Source organism: Centroberyx affinis, unplaced genomic scaffold (assembly GCF_046629955.1).
Source record: "Centroberyx affinis isolate AG114_WGS23_722 - 3 ecotype Tasmania unplaced genomic scaffold, CSIRO-AGI_Caff_v1 ptg000008l_1, whole genome shotgun sequence".
In the NCBI taxonomy this organism is placed as follows: Eukaryota; Metazoa; Chordata; class Actinopteri; order Beryciformes; family Berycidae; genus Centroberyx; species Centroberyx affinis.
In genome coordinates, this window is record NW_027278724.1 from 205,415 (window position 1) to 222,771 (window position 17,357).

Consider the following 17,357-nt stretch of genomic DNA (forward strand, 5'->3'; position numbering starts at 1 on the left):
ATCACTATTATAATATTGTTTGCTTTATAAAATGAGATTCATGTATAAGCCTCAAAAGTACAGTGTGAGCACATGATAAATAAGGATATGTATTCAAAGTAGTGAATCCACCCTTGTTTAACAAATAGGTGGATCCAGACGTTGGAAACAGAAAAGACACTTACCACACACCTCTAGGACTCTTTCAACAGCAGAGCAAGGCTGGCAGAGCCGGCTGCCTGGTAATGAGCTGATACAGAGTGGATGCAGAGTGAAGGGACAAGCTACAGCAGCTGTACACTGTGTTACCATCTACAGTACAGAAAACATAACTTGAGCAGAACAATCATTTGCTTGCGATCTTAAATACAATCGTAAATAGAACAGGCTGGGACACAACAAAATAACCAATAAGAATTTGCAGAGGAGAACATCAAGAAGTCTTTAGTGGTTTCAGTGGTTTGTTTGATCTTTTCTTGATTAAGCGTTGACTTCCATGCTTCTGAACCACACATGAACCATGTTTTTAAGTGTCAACCATCCACACCCAGTGGGCTCATGGGATGTCTTCTTACATGGCTAATTTGAGGTTATCCACAATGGCTCAACAGCTCTGCCTGAACTGTTGTAGGCAGCTGGAAGAAGGTTGAGACATGAACCACTGAATGCCATGTGTTTACAGCCTTCTTTATGACCATGAGATGAAACATGTGCTCAATACCAATGAAAGACATACTCTAGTGCTTCTCAGCATTAGGCTTAATTTAGACATGTTTTCACATGTTGTAGTAGGCTACATTCAAATGTGGGTGCATACTTCAAATACTTCTGCATTAGCAGCTACCTGGTATGTAAGTGGTGATCCCTGAGTTTCATGCAAGGTACTATAATATACTGGTAATAACCATGGTAAATTATGCATTCACCCAACAGAAAAAACAACAACTTTTAAAGGTTTCCATTTATAAATCAATCTCAATAAGAATCACAAAAAACATAAATTATATGTAATGTGTACAAACACAAGTAACCAAGTATCCCAACATTGAACAACAATATAGACCAAGCAAATAAATCCTCCTCTTGTTGACTTTCTTCAAACATAGCCCCTCTTCTGCTTTGACGACCCCATTCATGATGGTTTCAATGAGGAAACAAAGAACCACAAAAACCATCATGAAAGGGATCGTCAAAGCAGAAGAGGGGCTATGTTTGAAGACCTGGGGAGTGAATTGTGCCCAGTTGCATCATTTGAAACGTACCTATCTAAAATTCTTACAGAGGCTAAAGCTTTTTACCTCCATCCAAAGAGAGGAGAAAAGTTAGGGGAGGTGTTGTACTCTTTGGAGCCAATGGGTGTCAATTACCTGGGTTCCAGGCTAACACGTATCTCTAAAGAGGCAGGCACATCAGTGATTTACACAAATCACAGCATCAGGAGCACTACCATCCAGAAACTGGCCGAGGGCGGACTGGAAGTGAGAGAAATTATGTCCGTTAGCGGACACAAGTCCGAGACTTCTTTACACAGCTACTGGGCACCTTCTCTGGATAATAGAAAACGGTGGAGCAATATTCTATGCGCCAACCATGGAAACGTCATGCCTTTGGAGGCCAGCCCCTCAAACAGCTCTACAGCATCACCTGCTATACGGCAGAGATCCAGCATGGACTTTATGGACAGCTGTTTCAACAACTGTTCTTTTAATGGCAGTATGCAATTCAATTTCTACAAATATCCCCAAATGCAGTGACTGACGCTGCTGTACTGTAGGAGCACTATACTGGACACACACATGCTGTATTAATGTGTTATTATATGTGTTAGGATTATTTTCAGATGAGAACATTTCTTCACTTACTGAAAAACCATGTTGTTTGTCATTCAGTCTGTGGTGCTGTACCCCTGAAACATATTATTTGTTTGTGTAGGCCTATTACAACACAGCTTAATTAAGAAATGTATATGGGCTAAAATTTATATAGAAAAACTCTTGTCACAATTCTGAAAATATATAATATGTAAATACATATTTATAAGCACACTGGAAGTCAACATTTAATAAACTAATAAATCTGAAACATTTTTTGTTCTTTATTTCAAAGGTAACTTAGACAATAACCTGAAAAGCTGATTAGCAAAAAGCCACCTAAAAATGGGTTGTTAGGATGTCTTATAAACCAGCAAATTACCGATCAATGCTCATGAAAATATAATATATATTATTATTCAATATATTTAAATATAATTATGTAGATTATTGGATTTACGTGGCATTACAATTAATATACTTATACATGTGTACTCTTAGTGTTACTAACACATCCAATCAGTATCACCAAGTGGAATTTAAAATAAACCTAGGCCTAAATACAACATTACTTTGGCTTCCACATTTACTATCTCCTTAAGATCCGTACTTTACTAATTTGTTAAGATTAGCCACTATGTGCCGCAAAACTGAACATTCAGCACTAGTCTTTCATCAACTAAATGCTCTATCTATCTTCAACATACATATATGGATATATACATATATATCAAACCTGCATTTTCATTTACAGATACATACATCACCCAGAATCTCTACACGTCAAACTGTACTTTCAGCTGAATTCACAAGTTCATACTTACAACACAAGATACTCTGAACAGTCTGCATCTTCCCAGAGCCCAGACTACTCACTGTCAGTGTTCCCTAAGATAGATAATGAAACATAAGATAGACAAACTAGGATCTTTAATGTGAAATAGTTACATCTACATTGCCAATAAATCTACATCTCCTAACAATTTCAAATATAGATAGGACCTGTCTGATGAATAAAACTGCTTCAAGTATTGTCCCACTAACTCAACACACACAGAGTCAAAGTATCTTGTGCCAATCCTGTAATTTTATGTCTCCAAATTAAAAATGAATGGAGCCTGATGCATTCTGGGAGTCATAGCCTTGCAGAAATACCGCCAATAGTGTAATTATCTCTCAGTAATAAGTGCATAATATTATACTGACTCACCAACCTAAAAACCCTTTCAACGTCTCCTACCAGTTGAGCATACTTTATGATTGGCATGAAAGAATTTCACATTGCGATTAGACTCCTTGATAGGAAATTGTGTCCAACTCTAAATCTGTAGTTGATAGAACAAGATTTGACATTTGACATTCAGTTTGCCAGCAAGGTATTGGGGAGCCTGAAATAATGGGGCAAATAGTGAACATAATAAGTGGTGGTCCAATTGTTTGATGGTAAAATATTAACATATTAGAAGATTGTGGAAAAGATTATCTGTGTGTTTGACTCAGATGACAGCAGGCGGTTCCAACAGATTAAGATCTGTGCAAAGTAGCATAAAGCTAGTTTAAGATAAGCCTTAGACTGGTTTTACATTCTCAGGTTGGACTAGGCTAATTAAGACTGTCTGTTACTTAAATATTACGATTGACTTATTTTGAAGTAGGAAAGTTAGCCACCTTCCCCCTGGCTAATCTTGAGTTAATAATTTTGTTGTTATGGCAACGAGTCGGTTTATTCTATCCTAGTCAGCCTGTCAGAGCGGGAAGTTTAAATACTGTCGCTATTTCATAAAGGAGGGCAAATCTTTGGTTTTTGGAAAGAACCTGAAGAAGAGTGAGTCTCTAGAGACAGAAACAAACCATTAGAGATCTACAACAATCAAGAAGTAGTAGGAACAGGTAAATATACTGTGTGTCTATAGCAAGTTTGACTTAAGGTGCAACGGGCCCCTGGACAAAACTATGCTCACTTTTGATATTTACAGCCAAATAAATGATCTGCATCCATACTGAGATAAAGTCTCCAGCTGCAGCAGGGTTGGGGTCAATTCACCTCTAGTTTAATCAGTGTATAAAATAGATTGCTATCAAGAACTAAATACCTTTGGCAAAAGACGTGTTCATTTTGACCTGTTGACAAATAATAATTTTGTTTTTGTTAATATTATTGACAAAAACTTTAAACTATCATGTAGCTACCAAAAATATATAGCCTATACCATCGAAATCCAAACACCAAATGAGATTATAATACGCCTTAAAGTATGACAGGGTCACTATGTAAACTCACTGTTGAGTACCACACACACACACACACACACACACACATACACACTAACTATAAATTCTCCATAGAGGTTTATGTTATTATGCTAGACTGCCACCTGCAGAGCAACATCGAGCTAGCCGGAGAGCCGGAATAATAGGCTACCGGAAAAGGGGCGATTCTGCCTTCAAAATAAAAGCGTGTAACATAGGTTTCCTGTTTGAATCAGGATTTTTTTGGCAGCCCTGGATTGTGCATATCAAACACGGGACATTTAATATTATCGTTTATTTATTTTATTTAGTTGGTGGCTTATTCTGTCAGACTTGATACAAAGTAATGGAGTTCTTTTCAGGAACAATTCTGCCACTTCTATGTGTTAAAATGGACTTTTACAAGATAGTAGACATATCCTTCCAAGTTGGCTGGTAGCTATAAGATTTGTGACTGAATTTTTCTATGAATACATGCCATGGAAAGGACTTTATGAAAAAAGAAAATCTACATATTCCCCTTCAGATATATTCTTTAGCTTCATTGTCTTCGTTGTCACAACATGTGCGTCAACAAAGGCTATTTATTGATTTATCTATTTATTTGAAGTTTTGGCCGGAAAACCTGATTTTGTGTTATCAGTGTGTGCAGTGTGTAGTGTGCAGTGTAGTGTGCAGTGTAGTGTGCAGCGTAGTGCAGGCCAGCACGGGGACAGTGGACAGAGCAGCAGAGCGGTGGCCCCTCCTCCTGGTGGGGGCTGGGCTTTCCCGCAGTGTGGAGCAGAGAGAGCCGCCTCTTCACTGCACCACTGCCCCTCACAGATTTATACGATTATCACTATCTGACTCATTTGGAAGGAGCTGTGTTGCCTTCATTGTGGTAAGTGTTGTTTTGTTTTTTTCTTTTAATCTGACCGGATTTGTTGACTAACCCAGCGTGTGGGGACGTGTGATTAACGGTGCGTCTTAGCAGCAGGTTTGTAGGCCACTGTGCGCTTTGTTCGATTCAGTATACACCAATAACAGTACTGAATACTTTCCCAGCTGTCACGCACACGTACGCACTCATACAAGTCATATCATGACAGCGCGCAACGGGAATCTAGTGCTGAATAGGTGGGATTGGTTTGTAAAGGTGAGAAGTTGTGATCTATTGTTATAAGAAATCTCTGAAATAGACTATAGGCCAGTGCGCACACACAGAAGACAGGCCCTCTGAACAGGTGCTGTAAACTATCTGAGCCTAGGCCTGATCTCTGTATCCAGTATCATCATTATATGCCTGACATGCCATTGTGATAGTAACAGAGTAACTCTGGCATGGGCTATGAATTCATAATGTAGCCAACATTTGTGAGGATTTTTTTTTTTGGAGAGTAGAGGAGAGGGGAGCCCACTGTTGGTTTCTCTGCCATAGTGTGACTGAGAAGCTCTTGGCTGTTTAGGGGTTTTTGTTGACGTTGAAATCCTATGGATGACTTCACCACAGGACTGCATGGATCAGCTTTTCACCGGCCATAGGGGGGGGAAACAGAGATATCCTTTTCGTCACTAGCTCTTTGACATTCCTGCAGACTCCACAGGGCCTATGGGGCCTCCGAGGGGAGCTCCCACACACAATGTCCTTCCCTGTGGGTCTGTTTCTATCAAAAGCATAGTCTATTTTGCACAGTCCATCATTGTTTTTTGTTTTTTTTCCCTCACTCATTCATTTCTCTCAGTCCCTCATCACTGGAGCGCCAATCCAAGCCTTCCCTCTTGCCTCTTCCAGGGCCAGCAGGCTGTTTACTGATAGAAACTTGCTCATTAGAATTCCTTTCCAGTGCAGCAAAGGAGCACAATAGATCATCCTGTTTCTCCCGTTTCCTAGCACTGTTACAAGAAGGGGTATCCGTGTAAAAACGTCAAATCTAACAGCTTCTCATTGACTTTTTAACTTTTTACTTACTGTTTTACACACAAAGCTATTATCGACCCCCCTGGTGGCTTTGCTGAAAGTTGTGAAAGAAGCCTCTCTGGCTTGAAAAAGCAAGTGCACTCGGCCAGCAGCACTTAGGGAAGGCAGAAAGAAACGCTAAACTCCCTCAGGGCCTGGTTTACCAAAGACCGCTCTGCAAGCTCCTCTAACTCAAGCCAGTTGACATCCTTTGAACATGATGTTACTTCAGTGAATGACATCTATCCTTTTTTTGTCTTGTTCTCCCTCAGCCTGTCCATTGAGCCAAGGTATCATGTTTCTAACTCTTTTTGTTGTTTCTTAGTCTTATTTTTAGATGTGTTTAAGGTGGTGGTTTGCTGTCCTTGTCTCACATGCCTGACCCCCCCCCTCTTCTGTATGCTATCTGTGTGTTCATAATATCTATATTGGGCTTTTAGTTGTGTCTGTGTCTAATTGATTAAAGTCTCCATACTGTAGCAGCATGCTTAGTTTCATTATAAAATGTCACTATCGCTCCATTATGTCCTTGTCTATAATTAAACAGGACTGAGCTGGTTAGCAGATTCAAAAGTATAGTCATGCAGTATATGTATATATATATTATTAAGAATCTGCATTTATTTTTCATCTAACTGGCCTTTTGCTTTAATATTTCAAAGTGGAAATGTTCAGGTTTGTGCTACTTGCAGGCCAGCAGACGAGTGTAGGATCCAGAGCAATGACCTGCTGAGCTGAATGACTAACATGATTGTGTCAGACCAGATTAGTAGAAGACAGATCCAGCCCAGTAAAATCAGCAAAAAAAAAAATCACTATCAGTAGTTTGAACGCTACATGCTGTACTTTTCAGCAGGAGCAAATTACACCTGATTGCACGGCTGTAGCTCATAGACAAGAGTGCGCCACTGTTTAACCCGCTGCTATTTATAGTCTGGACCGAGCACACCCACCCAGCTCCATATTTTTATCTCACCCCAGTATGTATCCAGTAGGAGGGATATCTGCAAGCATACACGCCAACAGGCTGCGGGCAGAAGGCATGGGCTCCAAGGAGCAGGCAGTGCACTTCTCCAACCAGGACTACGAGGCGCTGAAGCAGGAATGCCTGGAGGGCGGCTGCCTGTTTGAAGACCCCTGCTTCCCCGCTGAGCCTCCATCCCTGGGCTTCAAGGAGCTCGCCCCCTACTCCTCCAAAACCAGGGATGTGGAGTGGATGAGGCCCACGGTGAGAAAACCGAGGGGGGAAAAGTTAATGATGACCAATTTTTAAATTAGATTTTTACATACCCATTTTTCTTCTTAGAATTCCTATTCAGAGATGTGTTACTTACTAGAAATGTATAAAACTGTGATATTTGCATCCTTAATGAAGACATGCGATGATACATACGGTTGGTGTGCACACATGTACGTATGAAAAAATCCTTTCAAGACACACATTACAGATCAATGGCTGGAAATAATGTAGAACTATCAGAATTGTCCTGACTAACTGTTCATATAGTATTTCACAACTTGCATATGTGTTTGACTGTTGCTGTTGACAACATGGACTCCAATTTCATTTGGGACGGTTTGTTTCTAGTCTACACAGCAACATGTCAGTCACTCTCATACCAAGCCAGGTCTGCAATCTGGGACAGAATAGGACAAGTAGGGACAGGAACCTCTCGGTGCACAGGCCGCTGCAGCTGTTGGCATCTCGTGGCATTCCCTGACCACTCCCTTGCCATGACATTTGTTTACTTCATAAGTTTAAAACACAGGAAGTTGACACGTAGATGCAAGAATAGCAATGGTCTGACACTCTGATAAGAGAAGCCTTGACAAGTAGATCCTAAAATGTGTTGAGTTGTTTTTAATTAGACTATAAAATGAAATGGTACCCGGGGAAAAAATTATTTAGAATTCGCTGTTTTTTAATAGTTTTCACTCCGACTTTTCTTTTCCTGTAGGAACTGGCAGATGACCCTCAGTTCATCCTGGGTGGCGCTACCAGAACGGACATCTGTCAGGGAGCGCTGGGTGAGTCCTCGTTAGCCAAGTCAATGTTAATGCCCCGTATGAGTCTGTCTTGAGGAAGATAAGGGGAAGACAGGATGGCCAGGAAGCACCCTGGTCATGACTCAGGGCCTAGAGAAAATGAAAAACTGCAAAAAACGAGTCTGCACAACAGCCATTTGTAAACAAAGTCTCTGCTTGGAGATGGAGGAACTCATTGATTGGGCTGTAACTGAACCATGCTGTTAGATTTGACTCAAAATCTAGAGTGCCATAGAAAATTACTTTTTGTTCTTGACATAGACACTAATAGTCAGGGATGGGTCGATATGTTTATCTCACCATTACATTACGTTACATTATGTCATTTAGCAGATGCTTTTGTCCAAAGCGACTTACTTTTAAGTGCATTTTGTCATGATATGATTCGATACGCGATATGGGGTTCACCATTCAATACAACTAAGATAGGATGTAATAAATAAAACTTCAGTGACAACGAAGTCTGACTGTGCAGAATTATGTTTATTTCTGAGCCACAAATCTTTCCTGCAATGCCATTGGCTTGCTAGAATGTAAACAACAATTTAAAAATGTCATTACAAAGTGCAAATAATATAATTTTGATGGAGAGCTGGTGAAAATTTTCTGCCCCACGATACGTATTGTCACATTTTTGTATTGAGATGTGTTGAATTTTGATCATCCCATCCCTGCTAATAGTGGTATCTCAGTATTTACACTCTTTCCCGTAACAGTTGTTATGGGAAAGATATGGATGTTATCTCTCTCTCTGATTTCTAGGTGACTGCTGGCTGTTGGCAGCCATCGCCTCCCTCACCCTGAACGAGAGGCTTCTTCACCGGGTCGTTCCACACGGCCAGTCCTTCCTCGATGACTATGCTGGAATCTTCCACTTTCAGGTACTTACAGATCATCTTCTGCACTGTATTCTTCCCGTCAAGAGTAAATAAGGCACTTTACATTTTAAGTAATGTGTGATTAATGCTCTGTGTTGCAGTTCTGGCAGTTTGGCGAATGGGTAGATGTTGTGATTGATGACAGATTGCCAGTCAAAGATGGGGAGCTCATGTTCGTCCATTCTGCTGAGGGCAACGAGTTCTGGAGTGCTCTGATGGAGAAGGCTTATGCCAAGTAGGTATTGAAAAGGGTCTGCCTGGTCGCTAAATTATTCAGCACTAGTCTATTTGTCTCAAGCAAGGAAACTGTAAATCTGTCTCTCACAAGCGCTGCAGTTGATGTCGTTAAAACCTAAGTGTGGATTTTGTGTGTGGTTTCAGGCTGAATGGCTCCTATGAGGCTCTGTCCGGAGGAAGCACCACCGAAGGCTTTGAGGATTTCACAGGCGGCGTGTCTGAGATGTATGAGCTCCGCAAAGCTCCCAGAGACTTGTACAGGATAATCGGAAAAGCCCTGGATAGAGGCTCCCTGCTGGGCTGCTCCATCGATGTAAGTGCCGGACCTGCTGGTGCACCACCAAGACACACTGATCGATGCTCTCCCATCTCAAAAAGGCCAATTACATTAAAAGCATTTTTATTCATTCCTGTGTTGGATTGTTCTTACTGAGAGGCGCCGGTCGTGTTTTCATATAAATACAGATCACCAGTGCTTTTGACATGGAGGCGGTTACGTTCAAGAAGCTTGTTAAGGGCCACGCTTACTCCGTCACTGGACTGAAGCAGGTCTGTGTGTACTTGTTGATTCATTCCAGTTACTATCATGCATGTTATCTATGAGACTAAGTTGCCTGTCTCTCTGGTGTTATATAGGTCGACTTCCGTGGCAACATGGAGCAACTGATCCGGGTCCGTAACCCCTGGGGCCAGGTGGAGTGGACTGGCGCCTGGAGTGACAAGTGAGTGTGCATAGCATACCAAATATCCACATTTGCTAAAGTGCTTTCCATCCCGAACCCTATATTATTTTGGAGAGAGAGGAAGACTGATGACCAAAAACATCATGTGTTGGTGTATTTTTCATGATTCTAGCCCATTGAATTAAAGGCCTTTTACATTTTTCAAACCTCCTTGAGTGCCTGGACCTGGATTTCTTATGCCATTTTGTTTTTGGTCATCAGTCTTCCTCTCTCTGAAGTATTCCCTTCCATGAGCACCGGTGGTTTGAGGGACACCAGTAGCGCTCCTGCTACCTTTCTCTCTCCTATATTATTTTGCTTGGTTACCTCATACTGGGTGAATATTTATCCCTGTCTGCCTATCTTTGTGTAGCTCTCCTGAATGGGACGAGATCGACCCATCTGAACGGGAAGACCTGCATCTTCAGATGGAAGATGGAGAGTTTTGGTAAGATGTCCAAGCACCCACAAGTTACCATGGTTACCGTCTCGGTCATTTAAGCTAATCGCTGTATAATAATGGCGCTCAGGTTTCTCACCAAACACATTCTTCTCATCTAGGATGTCCTTCAATGAGTTCTTGAGGCAGTTTAACCGTCTGGAGATCTGTAACTTGACTCCGGACGCGCTGAGTGACGACAGCCTCAGCCACTGGAACACCATCAAGTTCCACGGCACATGGAGGAGAGGCAGCACTGCTGGAGGCTGCAGGAACCACCCCAGTGAGTCTCACACACACTGACAAAGATAGTATTAACTTCAAAGAAATGTTACTACTCCTGTATTACAAGCACAAACAGTTCCTGGTGTGACACGGACAATTGAACCATCTGCACAGACACATTTTGGATCAACCCTCAGTATAAGATCACTCTGCTGGAGGAGGATGACGACCCAGAGGATGACGAGGTGGCGTGCAGTTTCCTGGTGGCTCTGATGCAGAAGGACCGGCGGAGATATCGGCGCCAGGGTCAGGACATGCACACCATTGGCTTTGCAATCTACGAGGTGAGAGCAGAGAGGGAAAAACATTGCCCCTTGCTGCTTTATAAGGTTTATTATCTACACTGATTTTTAAAGACAGGGAGTCAGGGAGAGAAAGGCAATTTTATTTTTCTGTAATTTATATTTGTGCCTACTAGTTCAGCATGAGGTCACCACTAAAGATACTGTGTTTTCCAGGAAGTAAAAGTAATGGGAGTTCATTTCATGAGGACTTTAAAGTCTGACCTCAGCTCATGCATATTAATCTTTTCACTCTATCTTTTTTGTGCAGATTCCAGAAGAGGTATGGCACATCACCAAACGCTACCACTGTCGAGATTCTACCACAGCATTATAATTAACACCATGACTTAAGATATAGTATTACCTTTTACCTTACCTACCTTTTACTTTGTCTGAGTTTTGTAACTCTGTGTGTGGTGGCATTTCAACCCGAGGTTTATTTGCTAATGCCCTCAGTACAGGGGCTGCCAGAATGTCCACCTGAAGAAGAATTTCTTTCTGACCAACTCATCGTGCGCTCGCTCTGAGACCTTCATCAACCTGCGGGAGGTGAGCACGCGTCTTCGCCTGCCGCCCGGAGAGTACCTGGTCGTCCCCTCCACCTTTGAGCCCAGTAAAGAGGCCGACTTTGTCCTCAGAGTCTTCACTGAGAAGCAGTCAGAAACAGAGTATGTGTCTTTGCATGTGGTTATACATGCTTGTACCCATGGTAACGTAGCGTGTGTGGAAATGGAAAGCTCATGCTCGCGTCTTTTTCCATTGCAGAGAACTAGATGATGAAATCTCTGCGGATTTGGAAGATGAGGTAGCTATCTGAGAATCTTAAATCACAAATGATGAACATTGTGGAAAAAAAACCTTACATTCCAAATAGCGTTATACTGCTGTGACGATGGTAATCTGTAATAATTAGTGCAGTATCAGTGAAAGGGCCTGGATGTTACACCAATGCCTCATATCCCCAATGCTTGCTTTGCCTACAGGAAGACATAACTGAAGATGACATTGATGACTCTTTTAAGTCCATGTTTGCCCAGCTGGCAGGAGAGGTAAGCTCCTAAACACAGGTCCATCTTATAGTCGTATCATTTTCACATATCTGCATTGCATTAGCATTGCAATTTTGTCCAATCCAGTGCATTTGTTTGTTTTGGTATCACAGGTCATGAGAATCAACATTGACGCCATCTTACATTATTTCTAAATCTTAAAGATCAGACATGGTATCACTCTTGTTACGGGGTAAAAGGTGAACACATATGAGATTATTTCAGTCTTACTTATATTGATCTCTTGTCTTTGCTTTCCAGGATATGGAGATTTCTGTTCGTGAGCTTCGGACCATTCTGAACAGGGTTGTGACTCGACGTGAGTTCTATTTATTTTTAGTTTATAATTCATGGCTACTGGAAAGTTTACACATTAGTAATACTTTCTATCTGCCATTCCTGTATTACATTCCACTGTTGTGCGTATACCGTCCGCTTGCTGAAGTGCCTCTCAGACAAGCCTGTGTGTTAACTGAGGAGATGAAACTGTGTTTTTGTCATTTCAGACAAAGATCTGAAGACGGATGGCTTCAGTATAGAATCCTGCAGGACTATGGTCAACCTCATGGATGTATCCTCTCGAGCTATCAGGCACGAATAGGACTAAAAATCTTACTTGTATTTTATTATAAACAAAACAATTTGACTCATTTGTGTCCAGTCTCATCCCTTGACGCAATGATTCCCAGAAAGATGGCAGCGCCCGTTTAGGCCTGGTGGAGTTTCAGATCCTCTGGAATAAGATCCGAAAGTGGCTGGTAAGAACGGGTTTGTCTACAAACAAACAAGACACAGTTTTACACTTGGTGTTTGTTTATATTTCTGATTTCTGATTGTACCTGTCTCTGTTCTCAGGTTGTTTTTAGACAGTTCGACCTTGACAAGTCAGGGGCCATGAGCTCGTATGAGATGCGTCTTGCTGTGGAGGCAGCAGGTACACGGTTCTTGAGCACTCATCTCCACACACACACACACACACACACACAGACATACACACACAGACACAGGCAATCGTGTGTAACCCTCTCTTTGATCTCCCCTCCTATGTAGGTTTTAAACTGAACAACAGACTGAACCAGATTCTGGTAGCCCGCTATGCAGACAATGAAATCATTGACTTTGACAACTTCATCTGCTGCTTGGTCAAACTTGAAACCATGTTTAGTGAGTATTCCACATGTTGTTCTAAGTGAATGTGTTCGCAAACTAATAAGTAATAGACTACTGAAAGTCACAAAAATAAAAAATACTATGCTCAGTTATTTGCTCTTGCACACGTATAAGGAAAGATTGTTTTTTTTTTTTGTTTTTTTTTTACAGGATCTTTCCAGCAGCTTGACAAGGAGGGAACAGGAGTGGCTGAAATGAATATCACAGAGGTGAGTTCTGTTTAAAGCAGTCCACACGGTGGAAAAACTTCAAGAATACTTCAAAACGTTCTTGTTATTGTGAACAACACACAGGAGGAAAACTTGGCACAGATGTTTGAGCCTAAGCCTTCATTAGTGTGCAACAACAACCAGTTACTACCACTAACAATGGATCAGCTACTAACCTCAAATCACAATCAGGCATGTAACTGAGAGATGGCAGTCCTTGAATCTTAATATCTCATCTATATCAATGAGAATACTTTAGCCACAATGATGAAAGGGAAACAAAAAGCAGGCAGCAAACATATCTTCCATTTTTTCTGTCTTTAATCAGTGTGGTGCAAACCAGAGAAGAGATAGAGAAATAGTTTCAGTAATTCCACTGGCTTGTTGAGATTATAACAAAGAGATGATTCAGTTCCTCATTGAGGTTACTAGGAGACATGGAGTTTAATGTAAAGATCTAATATGCCTCTGGCTTGAGTGGTACTTTCTCCAAGTCATCACCTCTACATGGTTGGATAACTTTCTCTATACCAAGTGCTTACATTCTACAAAATGATGAGCAAGAGTAGAAGTGCAATTTTGGTGTCTAATATGTGATTTGTGTGACCTGAAATCCTTATCCTCAGTTGACGAGCAGTCTTACCTAGATATATTTTGAAGCGTGGACATGTAGATTACATTTTTAGTGTGGCATGGTATGCATGTCTTAATCTCAAACCTTCCTTTTTGTTTAATCAGAGTTGGAGTTTGTAATAGTTACTCTTGATTATAGTATTGCAAGCAACACCCTCTGATGAATGTCTCCTTTCTTTTTCTTACATCAGATCTTTCAAGCATATTAGATTTTTTGGGTCCCCCTGGCCAATAGAAAAGTACATTTCAATAAATATGTCAATCTTCTGTCCACTTAACTCAATCCTGTCTTTCCAAAATGTCTAGTGGCTATACATGACCATGTGTGGTTGAAGAAGACCTTAACTAGCGGAGCGATGCACAGAAAAGGTACAGTGCCATGAACCTGGAGTGCTAAAGACCCTCAGCCTTAGTGACCTGTTGATGAATGATCCTTCTCACACATCCCACCTCAGCGTACCTTAAGTAGTGGAAGAGCTGTGCAATGGAGAACTGAAGCCCTGCCAAGCCAAGTACCTTTCACCTATACCTTTAGAAACTATGCAAAATTGCTGTATAAAGCAGTCACTGTGCTACACCGACCTGTCATCTCTTTATATAAATGGCATGGGTCAAAGCATGAGAAAATCACTAGCTGTAATGTGCATTGCAATGGCTCATTTTATATTGCCCCACTTCTATGTTTTTTGCTGTATGATGTCTGCATGTCAACTGATTTACTAACAACCAATGACAACTGTCTTCATTGTACCTAAACTTCACAAAAGCTTTTTTCTCTAGCAGTGGAAGAAAAGTTACAGAAATTGAATTTGTGATTTCTTTGAGGTGTAAGTCTTTGTTACTGCAGTGCTTCGATACATATAAGTGAAGTCTTACTAGTTGCTGATAATCATTTTTTACTCATTCATGTTTCTACATTTTTTTTTAATTGATAAGAACATTTTAAACATGACCTGAACACTTCAGTGTTGTTTAAATTGGTTGTTGTTTCATTTTTACAACTGTAGGTGGCAGTACAGACATGACCTGATGTCAGTATGGGAAAGGTCTTTGTTGCCTTTGATATTGAAGTTAAGCCTATTTATTTTAGCCTCCTTTCCCCAATGGAACTTGAAGTCAAACACGTGACCTCTGTTGAAGTTTTACACGATAGATTGTATTATTGCACTGGGATGTGATTCAGTGTAGGGAAGCTGCTAGTGAAGTTCAACGTGCAATTACTTCAGATTAAAGATCTCATTTCACCACTGAGTTTTTTTAAAGGTGTCACATCAAGCTGATACTGAGAGCCTTATACTTATACCCATAACACAATATGTTATAGACACTGCTGTTGGGCAAAAAAAAAAATGCCAGTCATATTTGTGTACTGTGTTGTGAATGTATGTTGTGCCTTCAATAAATAAGTATTTCCCTCAAGATTTGTGCAATCTCAATGTATTCTATCCCACTGCTTTCATGGTGTGCTGTTCATGGGAACAAGCGCTTGGCCCACGTTGGACTGTTTCATTCACTGAAAAACTTTATTTATTGTAAGCATAGAAATGCCTCAGTAAAAATGCTTTGACATGTTGACAAAGATTTAAGCCTATTACGCACATTAAACAAAAGTTATATAGAGAATAATTCTGCCTGGTGCATGTTTTTTGGGCAGTTTTAGTTTGTATTGAAGACGAGGACGCTGATGAGACAACGCACAAAATGCTCATACAAATGTACAGTAATTGTTTTCTTTTCAACAGTTGACAGCAGTAAAGGACAATGAATGATCAAGACTAAAAAGTGATGAAATTAGATGAGTTATGCTGGAACTACACAAATGTACTAGCAATTGCCAACAGTTTGGAATAGTTTCCCTCCATTTTACGCAGATGTGTAGGTATGGGGACCTTAATTCTTGTTCCTGTGGGGTTGCCATTGTCCTCTATCAGAACAACATTGTTTGAATCAAAACGTGGAGTCATGCATTCTCCAGGCATCTTGTGTCCAACAATAAGTGCCTTCTTCTTCTGTCCCTTGATGGCAAGCAAAACTTTGTCACCAACTTTTCCCACGCCGTTCTTGGTGTAGACATGAATGACCCTTGGTGCACGGTGATGTGGAGTGTTTCCAAGAGAGCTGTTATCCACAACACGAACTCTTGTCATTTTCTGAATGGCTGCTGCAACAGCTGAGACACTGATGAGACAAAACAGTACATTGGTCATCAGCCTCATCCTACAGTAAGACTACTGGGCCAAAACCCATCACTGAATACAGGATCAAGGTAATGACTAAAGTCATTCAAACGGGCCATGCAAACAAGTCATTAGTTTACAGGGCAAAGTAGAAGTAACAACTGATTCCAACACACAGCTGCTCATCCCTACCCTGAATAACCAGCTGCACAACTGAAGTTAGTCTGAAACCCAATTGATAAAGCGATGCAGGATTGACGTCACCGAAATCAACCAAATCCCATTTTCACTGAAATATGCTCAAGTGCAGAGTTTGCTCTTGTGACTTTCCCCTCGGCCAGATCATCACTGCAAATAAAACGCTGGTCTCAATTTACTTCAGCTGGTTAAATAACTGTGGATAAGGACTGTGTCAGTAGGGCCTAAACCACGGCGAATACACAACCTAGTTCACTGTCACCTATCAAGCCCCATATTTGTCATAATAACAGAGTCCACTAAAGTTTGACAGAAAAATTACTTACCTGAAAGCCCTCTGTTGGGTTAGTGACGACGCCTCTGTGAGGAGCCCACCAAAGGGTCTTGAAAGCTGGAGAAGAGCCATAACTACAACAGACACCAATCTATCTGAAGAGAAAAGGCAGAGTTAGTAGCCAGTAAGCTAGCTAGTTGTGTAGCAAAACCTTCGGCAAGCTTGGGCTTATATGGCTAATAATGTCGCTAGCTAACATTGAGGAGCATCTAGTGCGGTGACAAGTTACAACAAATCAGGATCGTGCTTGGTTCAACGTCTTTACCCCATATAATAACATAAATGCAGTGTAATAACAGTGTTCCGATTAAAGTGAGAATTAAAGCCTCAAAATATTTTTTGTTTAAAAAGCTAGCTTGTTACCCTTCTATCACACTCGCACCCCATGCCAATGTCAAAGTGTGGCGTCAGTAAAGTGCGACCAGCCGCCTTTAGCCGAGCGAGCTAAGAATAGGTAAAACATCTAGAGACAAACGGTCCCACCTGCAAATAACCAGACAGGCTGTTGTGTGTCTGTTGTTAAATGTTCATCATTTGTGCCCATACAGCCTGGACCGATAAAGGCAAAAGCAAAACAGCTACCAACCACCAACCCAGTTAGCTTGTTTGTCAGACGTCATAAAAACGCGCTAAAGGAAACATAGATATATACCGACATAGAAGCTGCACAATGACTACTTGCTAAGATAGATCTGTTTCCCTTCTACTTCTTCTATGTCT

At 41.1% G+C, this 17,357-nt stretch overlaps 2 protein-coding genes across 5 annotated transcripts; one reads left to right on the plus strand and one right to left on the minus strand.

Annotated features, from left to right (window-relative positions):
• Positions 1-4,827: 4,827 nt before the first annotated feature.
• Positions 4,828-14,352, plus strand: LOC139645718 (calpain-1 catalytic subunit-like). Its single transcript, XM_071521560.1, has 23 exons — positions 4,828-4,920; positions 6,249-6,266; positions 6,958-7,204; positions 7,935-8,004; positions 8,785-8,903; positions 9,002-9,135; positions 9,282-9,450; positions 9,603-9,686; positions 9,774-9,859; positions 10,233-10,307; positions 10,421-10,581; positions 10,698-10,867; positions 11,136-11,147; positions 11,324-11,535; positions 11,633-11,672; positions 11,851-11,916; positions 12,178-12,235; positions 12,423-12,487; positions 12,606-12,674; positions 12,772-12,850; positions 12,967-13,080; positions 13,237-13,295; positions 14,235-14,352. Exons 3-23 carry the CDS (start codon positions 6,959-6,961, stop codon positions 14,259-14,261), a joined length of 2,115 nt encoding a protein of 704 aa, XP_071377661.1. The 5' UTR covers positions 4,828-4,920; positions 6,249-6,266; position 6,958; the 3' UTR covers positions 14,262-14,352.
• Positions 14,353-15,468: 1,116 nt separating this feature from the next.
• On the minus strand, positions 15,469-17,251 carry mrpl14 (mitochondrial ribosomal protein L14). Of its 4 annotated transcripts, none has more exons than XM_071521909.1 (3): positions 17,121-17,248; positions 16,630-16,728; positions 15,469-16,106 (listed from the first exon to the last, which is right to left on the minus strand). In XM_071521909.1, the coding sequence occupies exons 2-3, from the start codon at positions 16,707-16,709 to the stop codon at positions 15,740-15,742; spliced, it is 447 nt and encodes a 148-aa protein (XP_071378010.1). In that variant the 5' UTR covers positions 16,710-16,728; positions 17,121-17,248; the 3' UTR covers positions 15,469-15,739. The 4 variants fall into 4 exon arrangements, with proteins under 4 accessions (XP_071378010.1, XP_071377934.1, XP_071377781.1 ...); XM_071521833.1 differs by lacking the exon at positions 17,121-17,248 and adding an exon at positions 17,001-17,022; XM_071521680.1 differs by having other exon boundaries at positions 15,471-16,106; positions 16,630-16,732; positions 17,121-17,251.
• Between the last annotated feature and the right edge of the window lie 106 nt (positions 17,252-17,357).

Bases quoted from the DNA above. Each gene is read 5' to 3' on its own strand.
- LOC139645718 (XM_071521560.1), top strand. From the start codon at position 6,959: ATGTATCCAGTAGGAGGGATATCTGCAAGCATACACGCCAACAGGCTG. The intron at 8,005-8,784 runs GTGAGTCCTCGT...TCTGATTTCTAG, and splicing joins CATCTGTCAGGGAGCGCTGG to GTGACTGCTGGCTGTTGGCA. The intron at 9,136-9,281 runs GTAGGTATTGAA...GTGTGGTTTCAG, and splicing joins ATGGAGAAGGCTTATGCCAA to GCTGAATGGCTCCTATGAGG.
- mrpl14 (XM_071521680.1), bottom strand. From the start codon at position 17,181: ATGGGCACAAATGATGAACATTTAACAACAGACACACAACAGCCTGTC. The intron at 16,733-17,120 runs GTGGGACCGTTT...TTTTCTCTTCAG, and splicing joins GCCTGTCTGGTTATTTGCAG to ATAGATTGGTGTCTGTTGTA. The intron at 16,107-16,629 runs GTAAGTAATTTT...TTGTCTCATCAG, and splicing joins ACCCAACAGAGGGCTTTCAG to TGTCTCAGCTGTTGCAGCAG.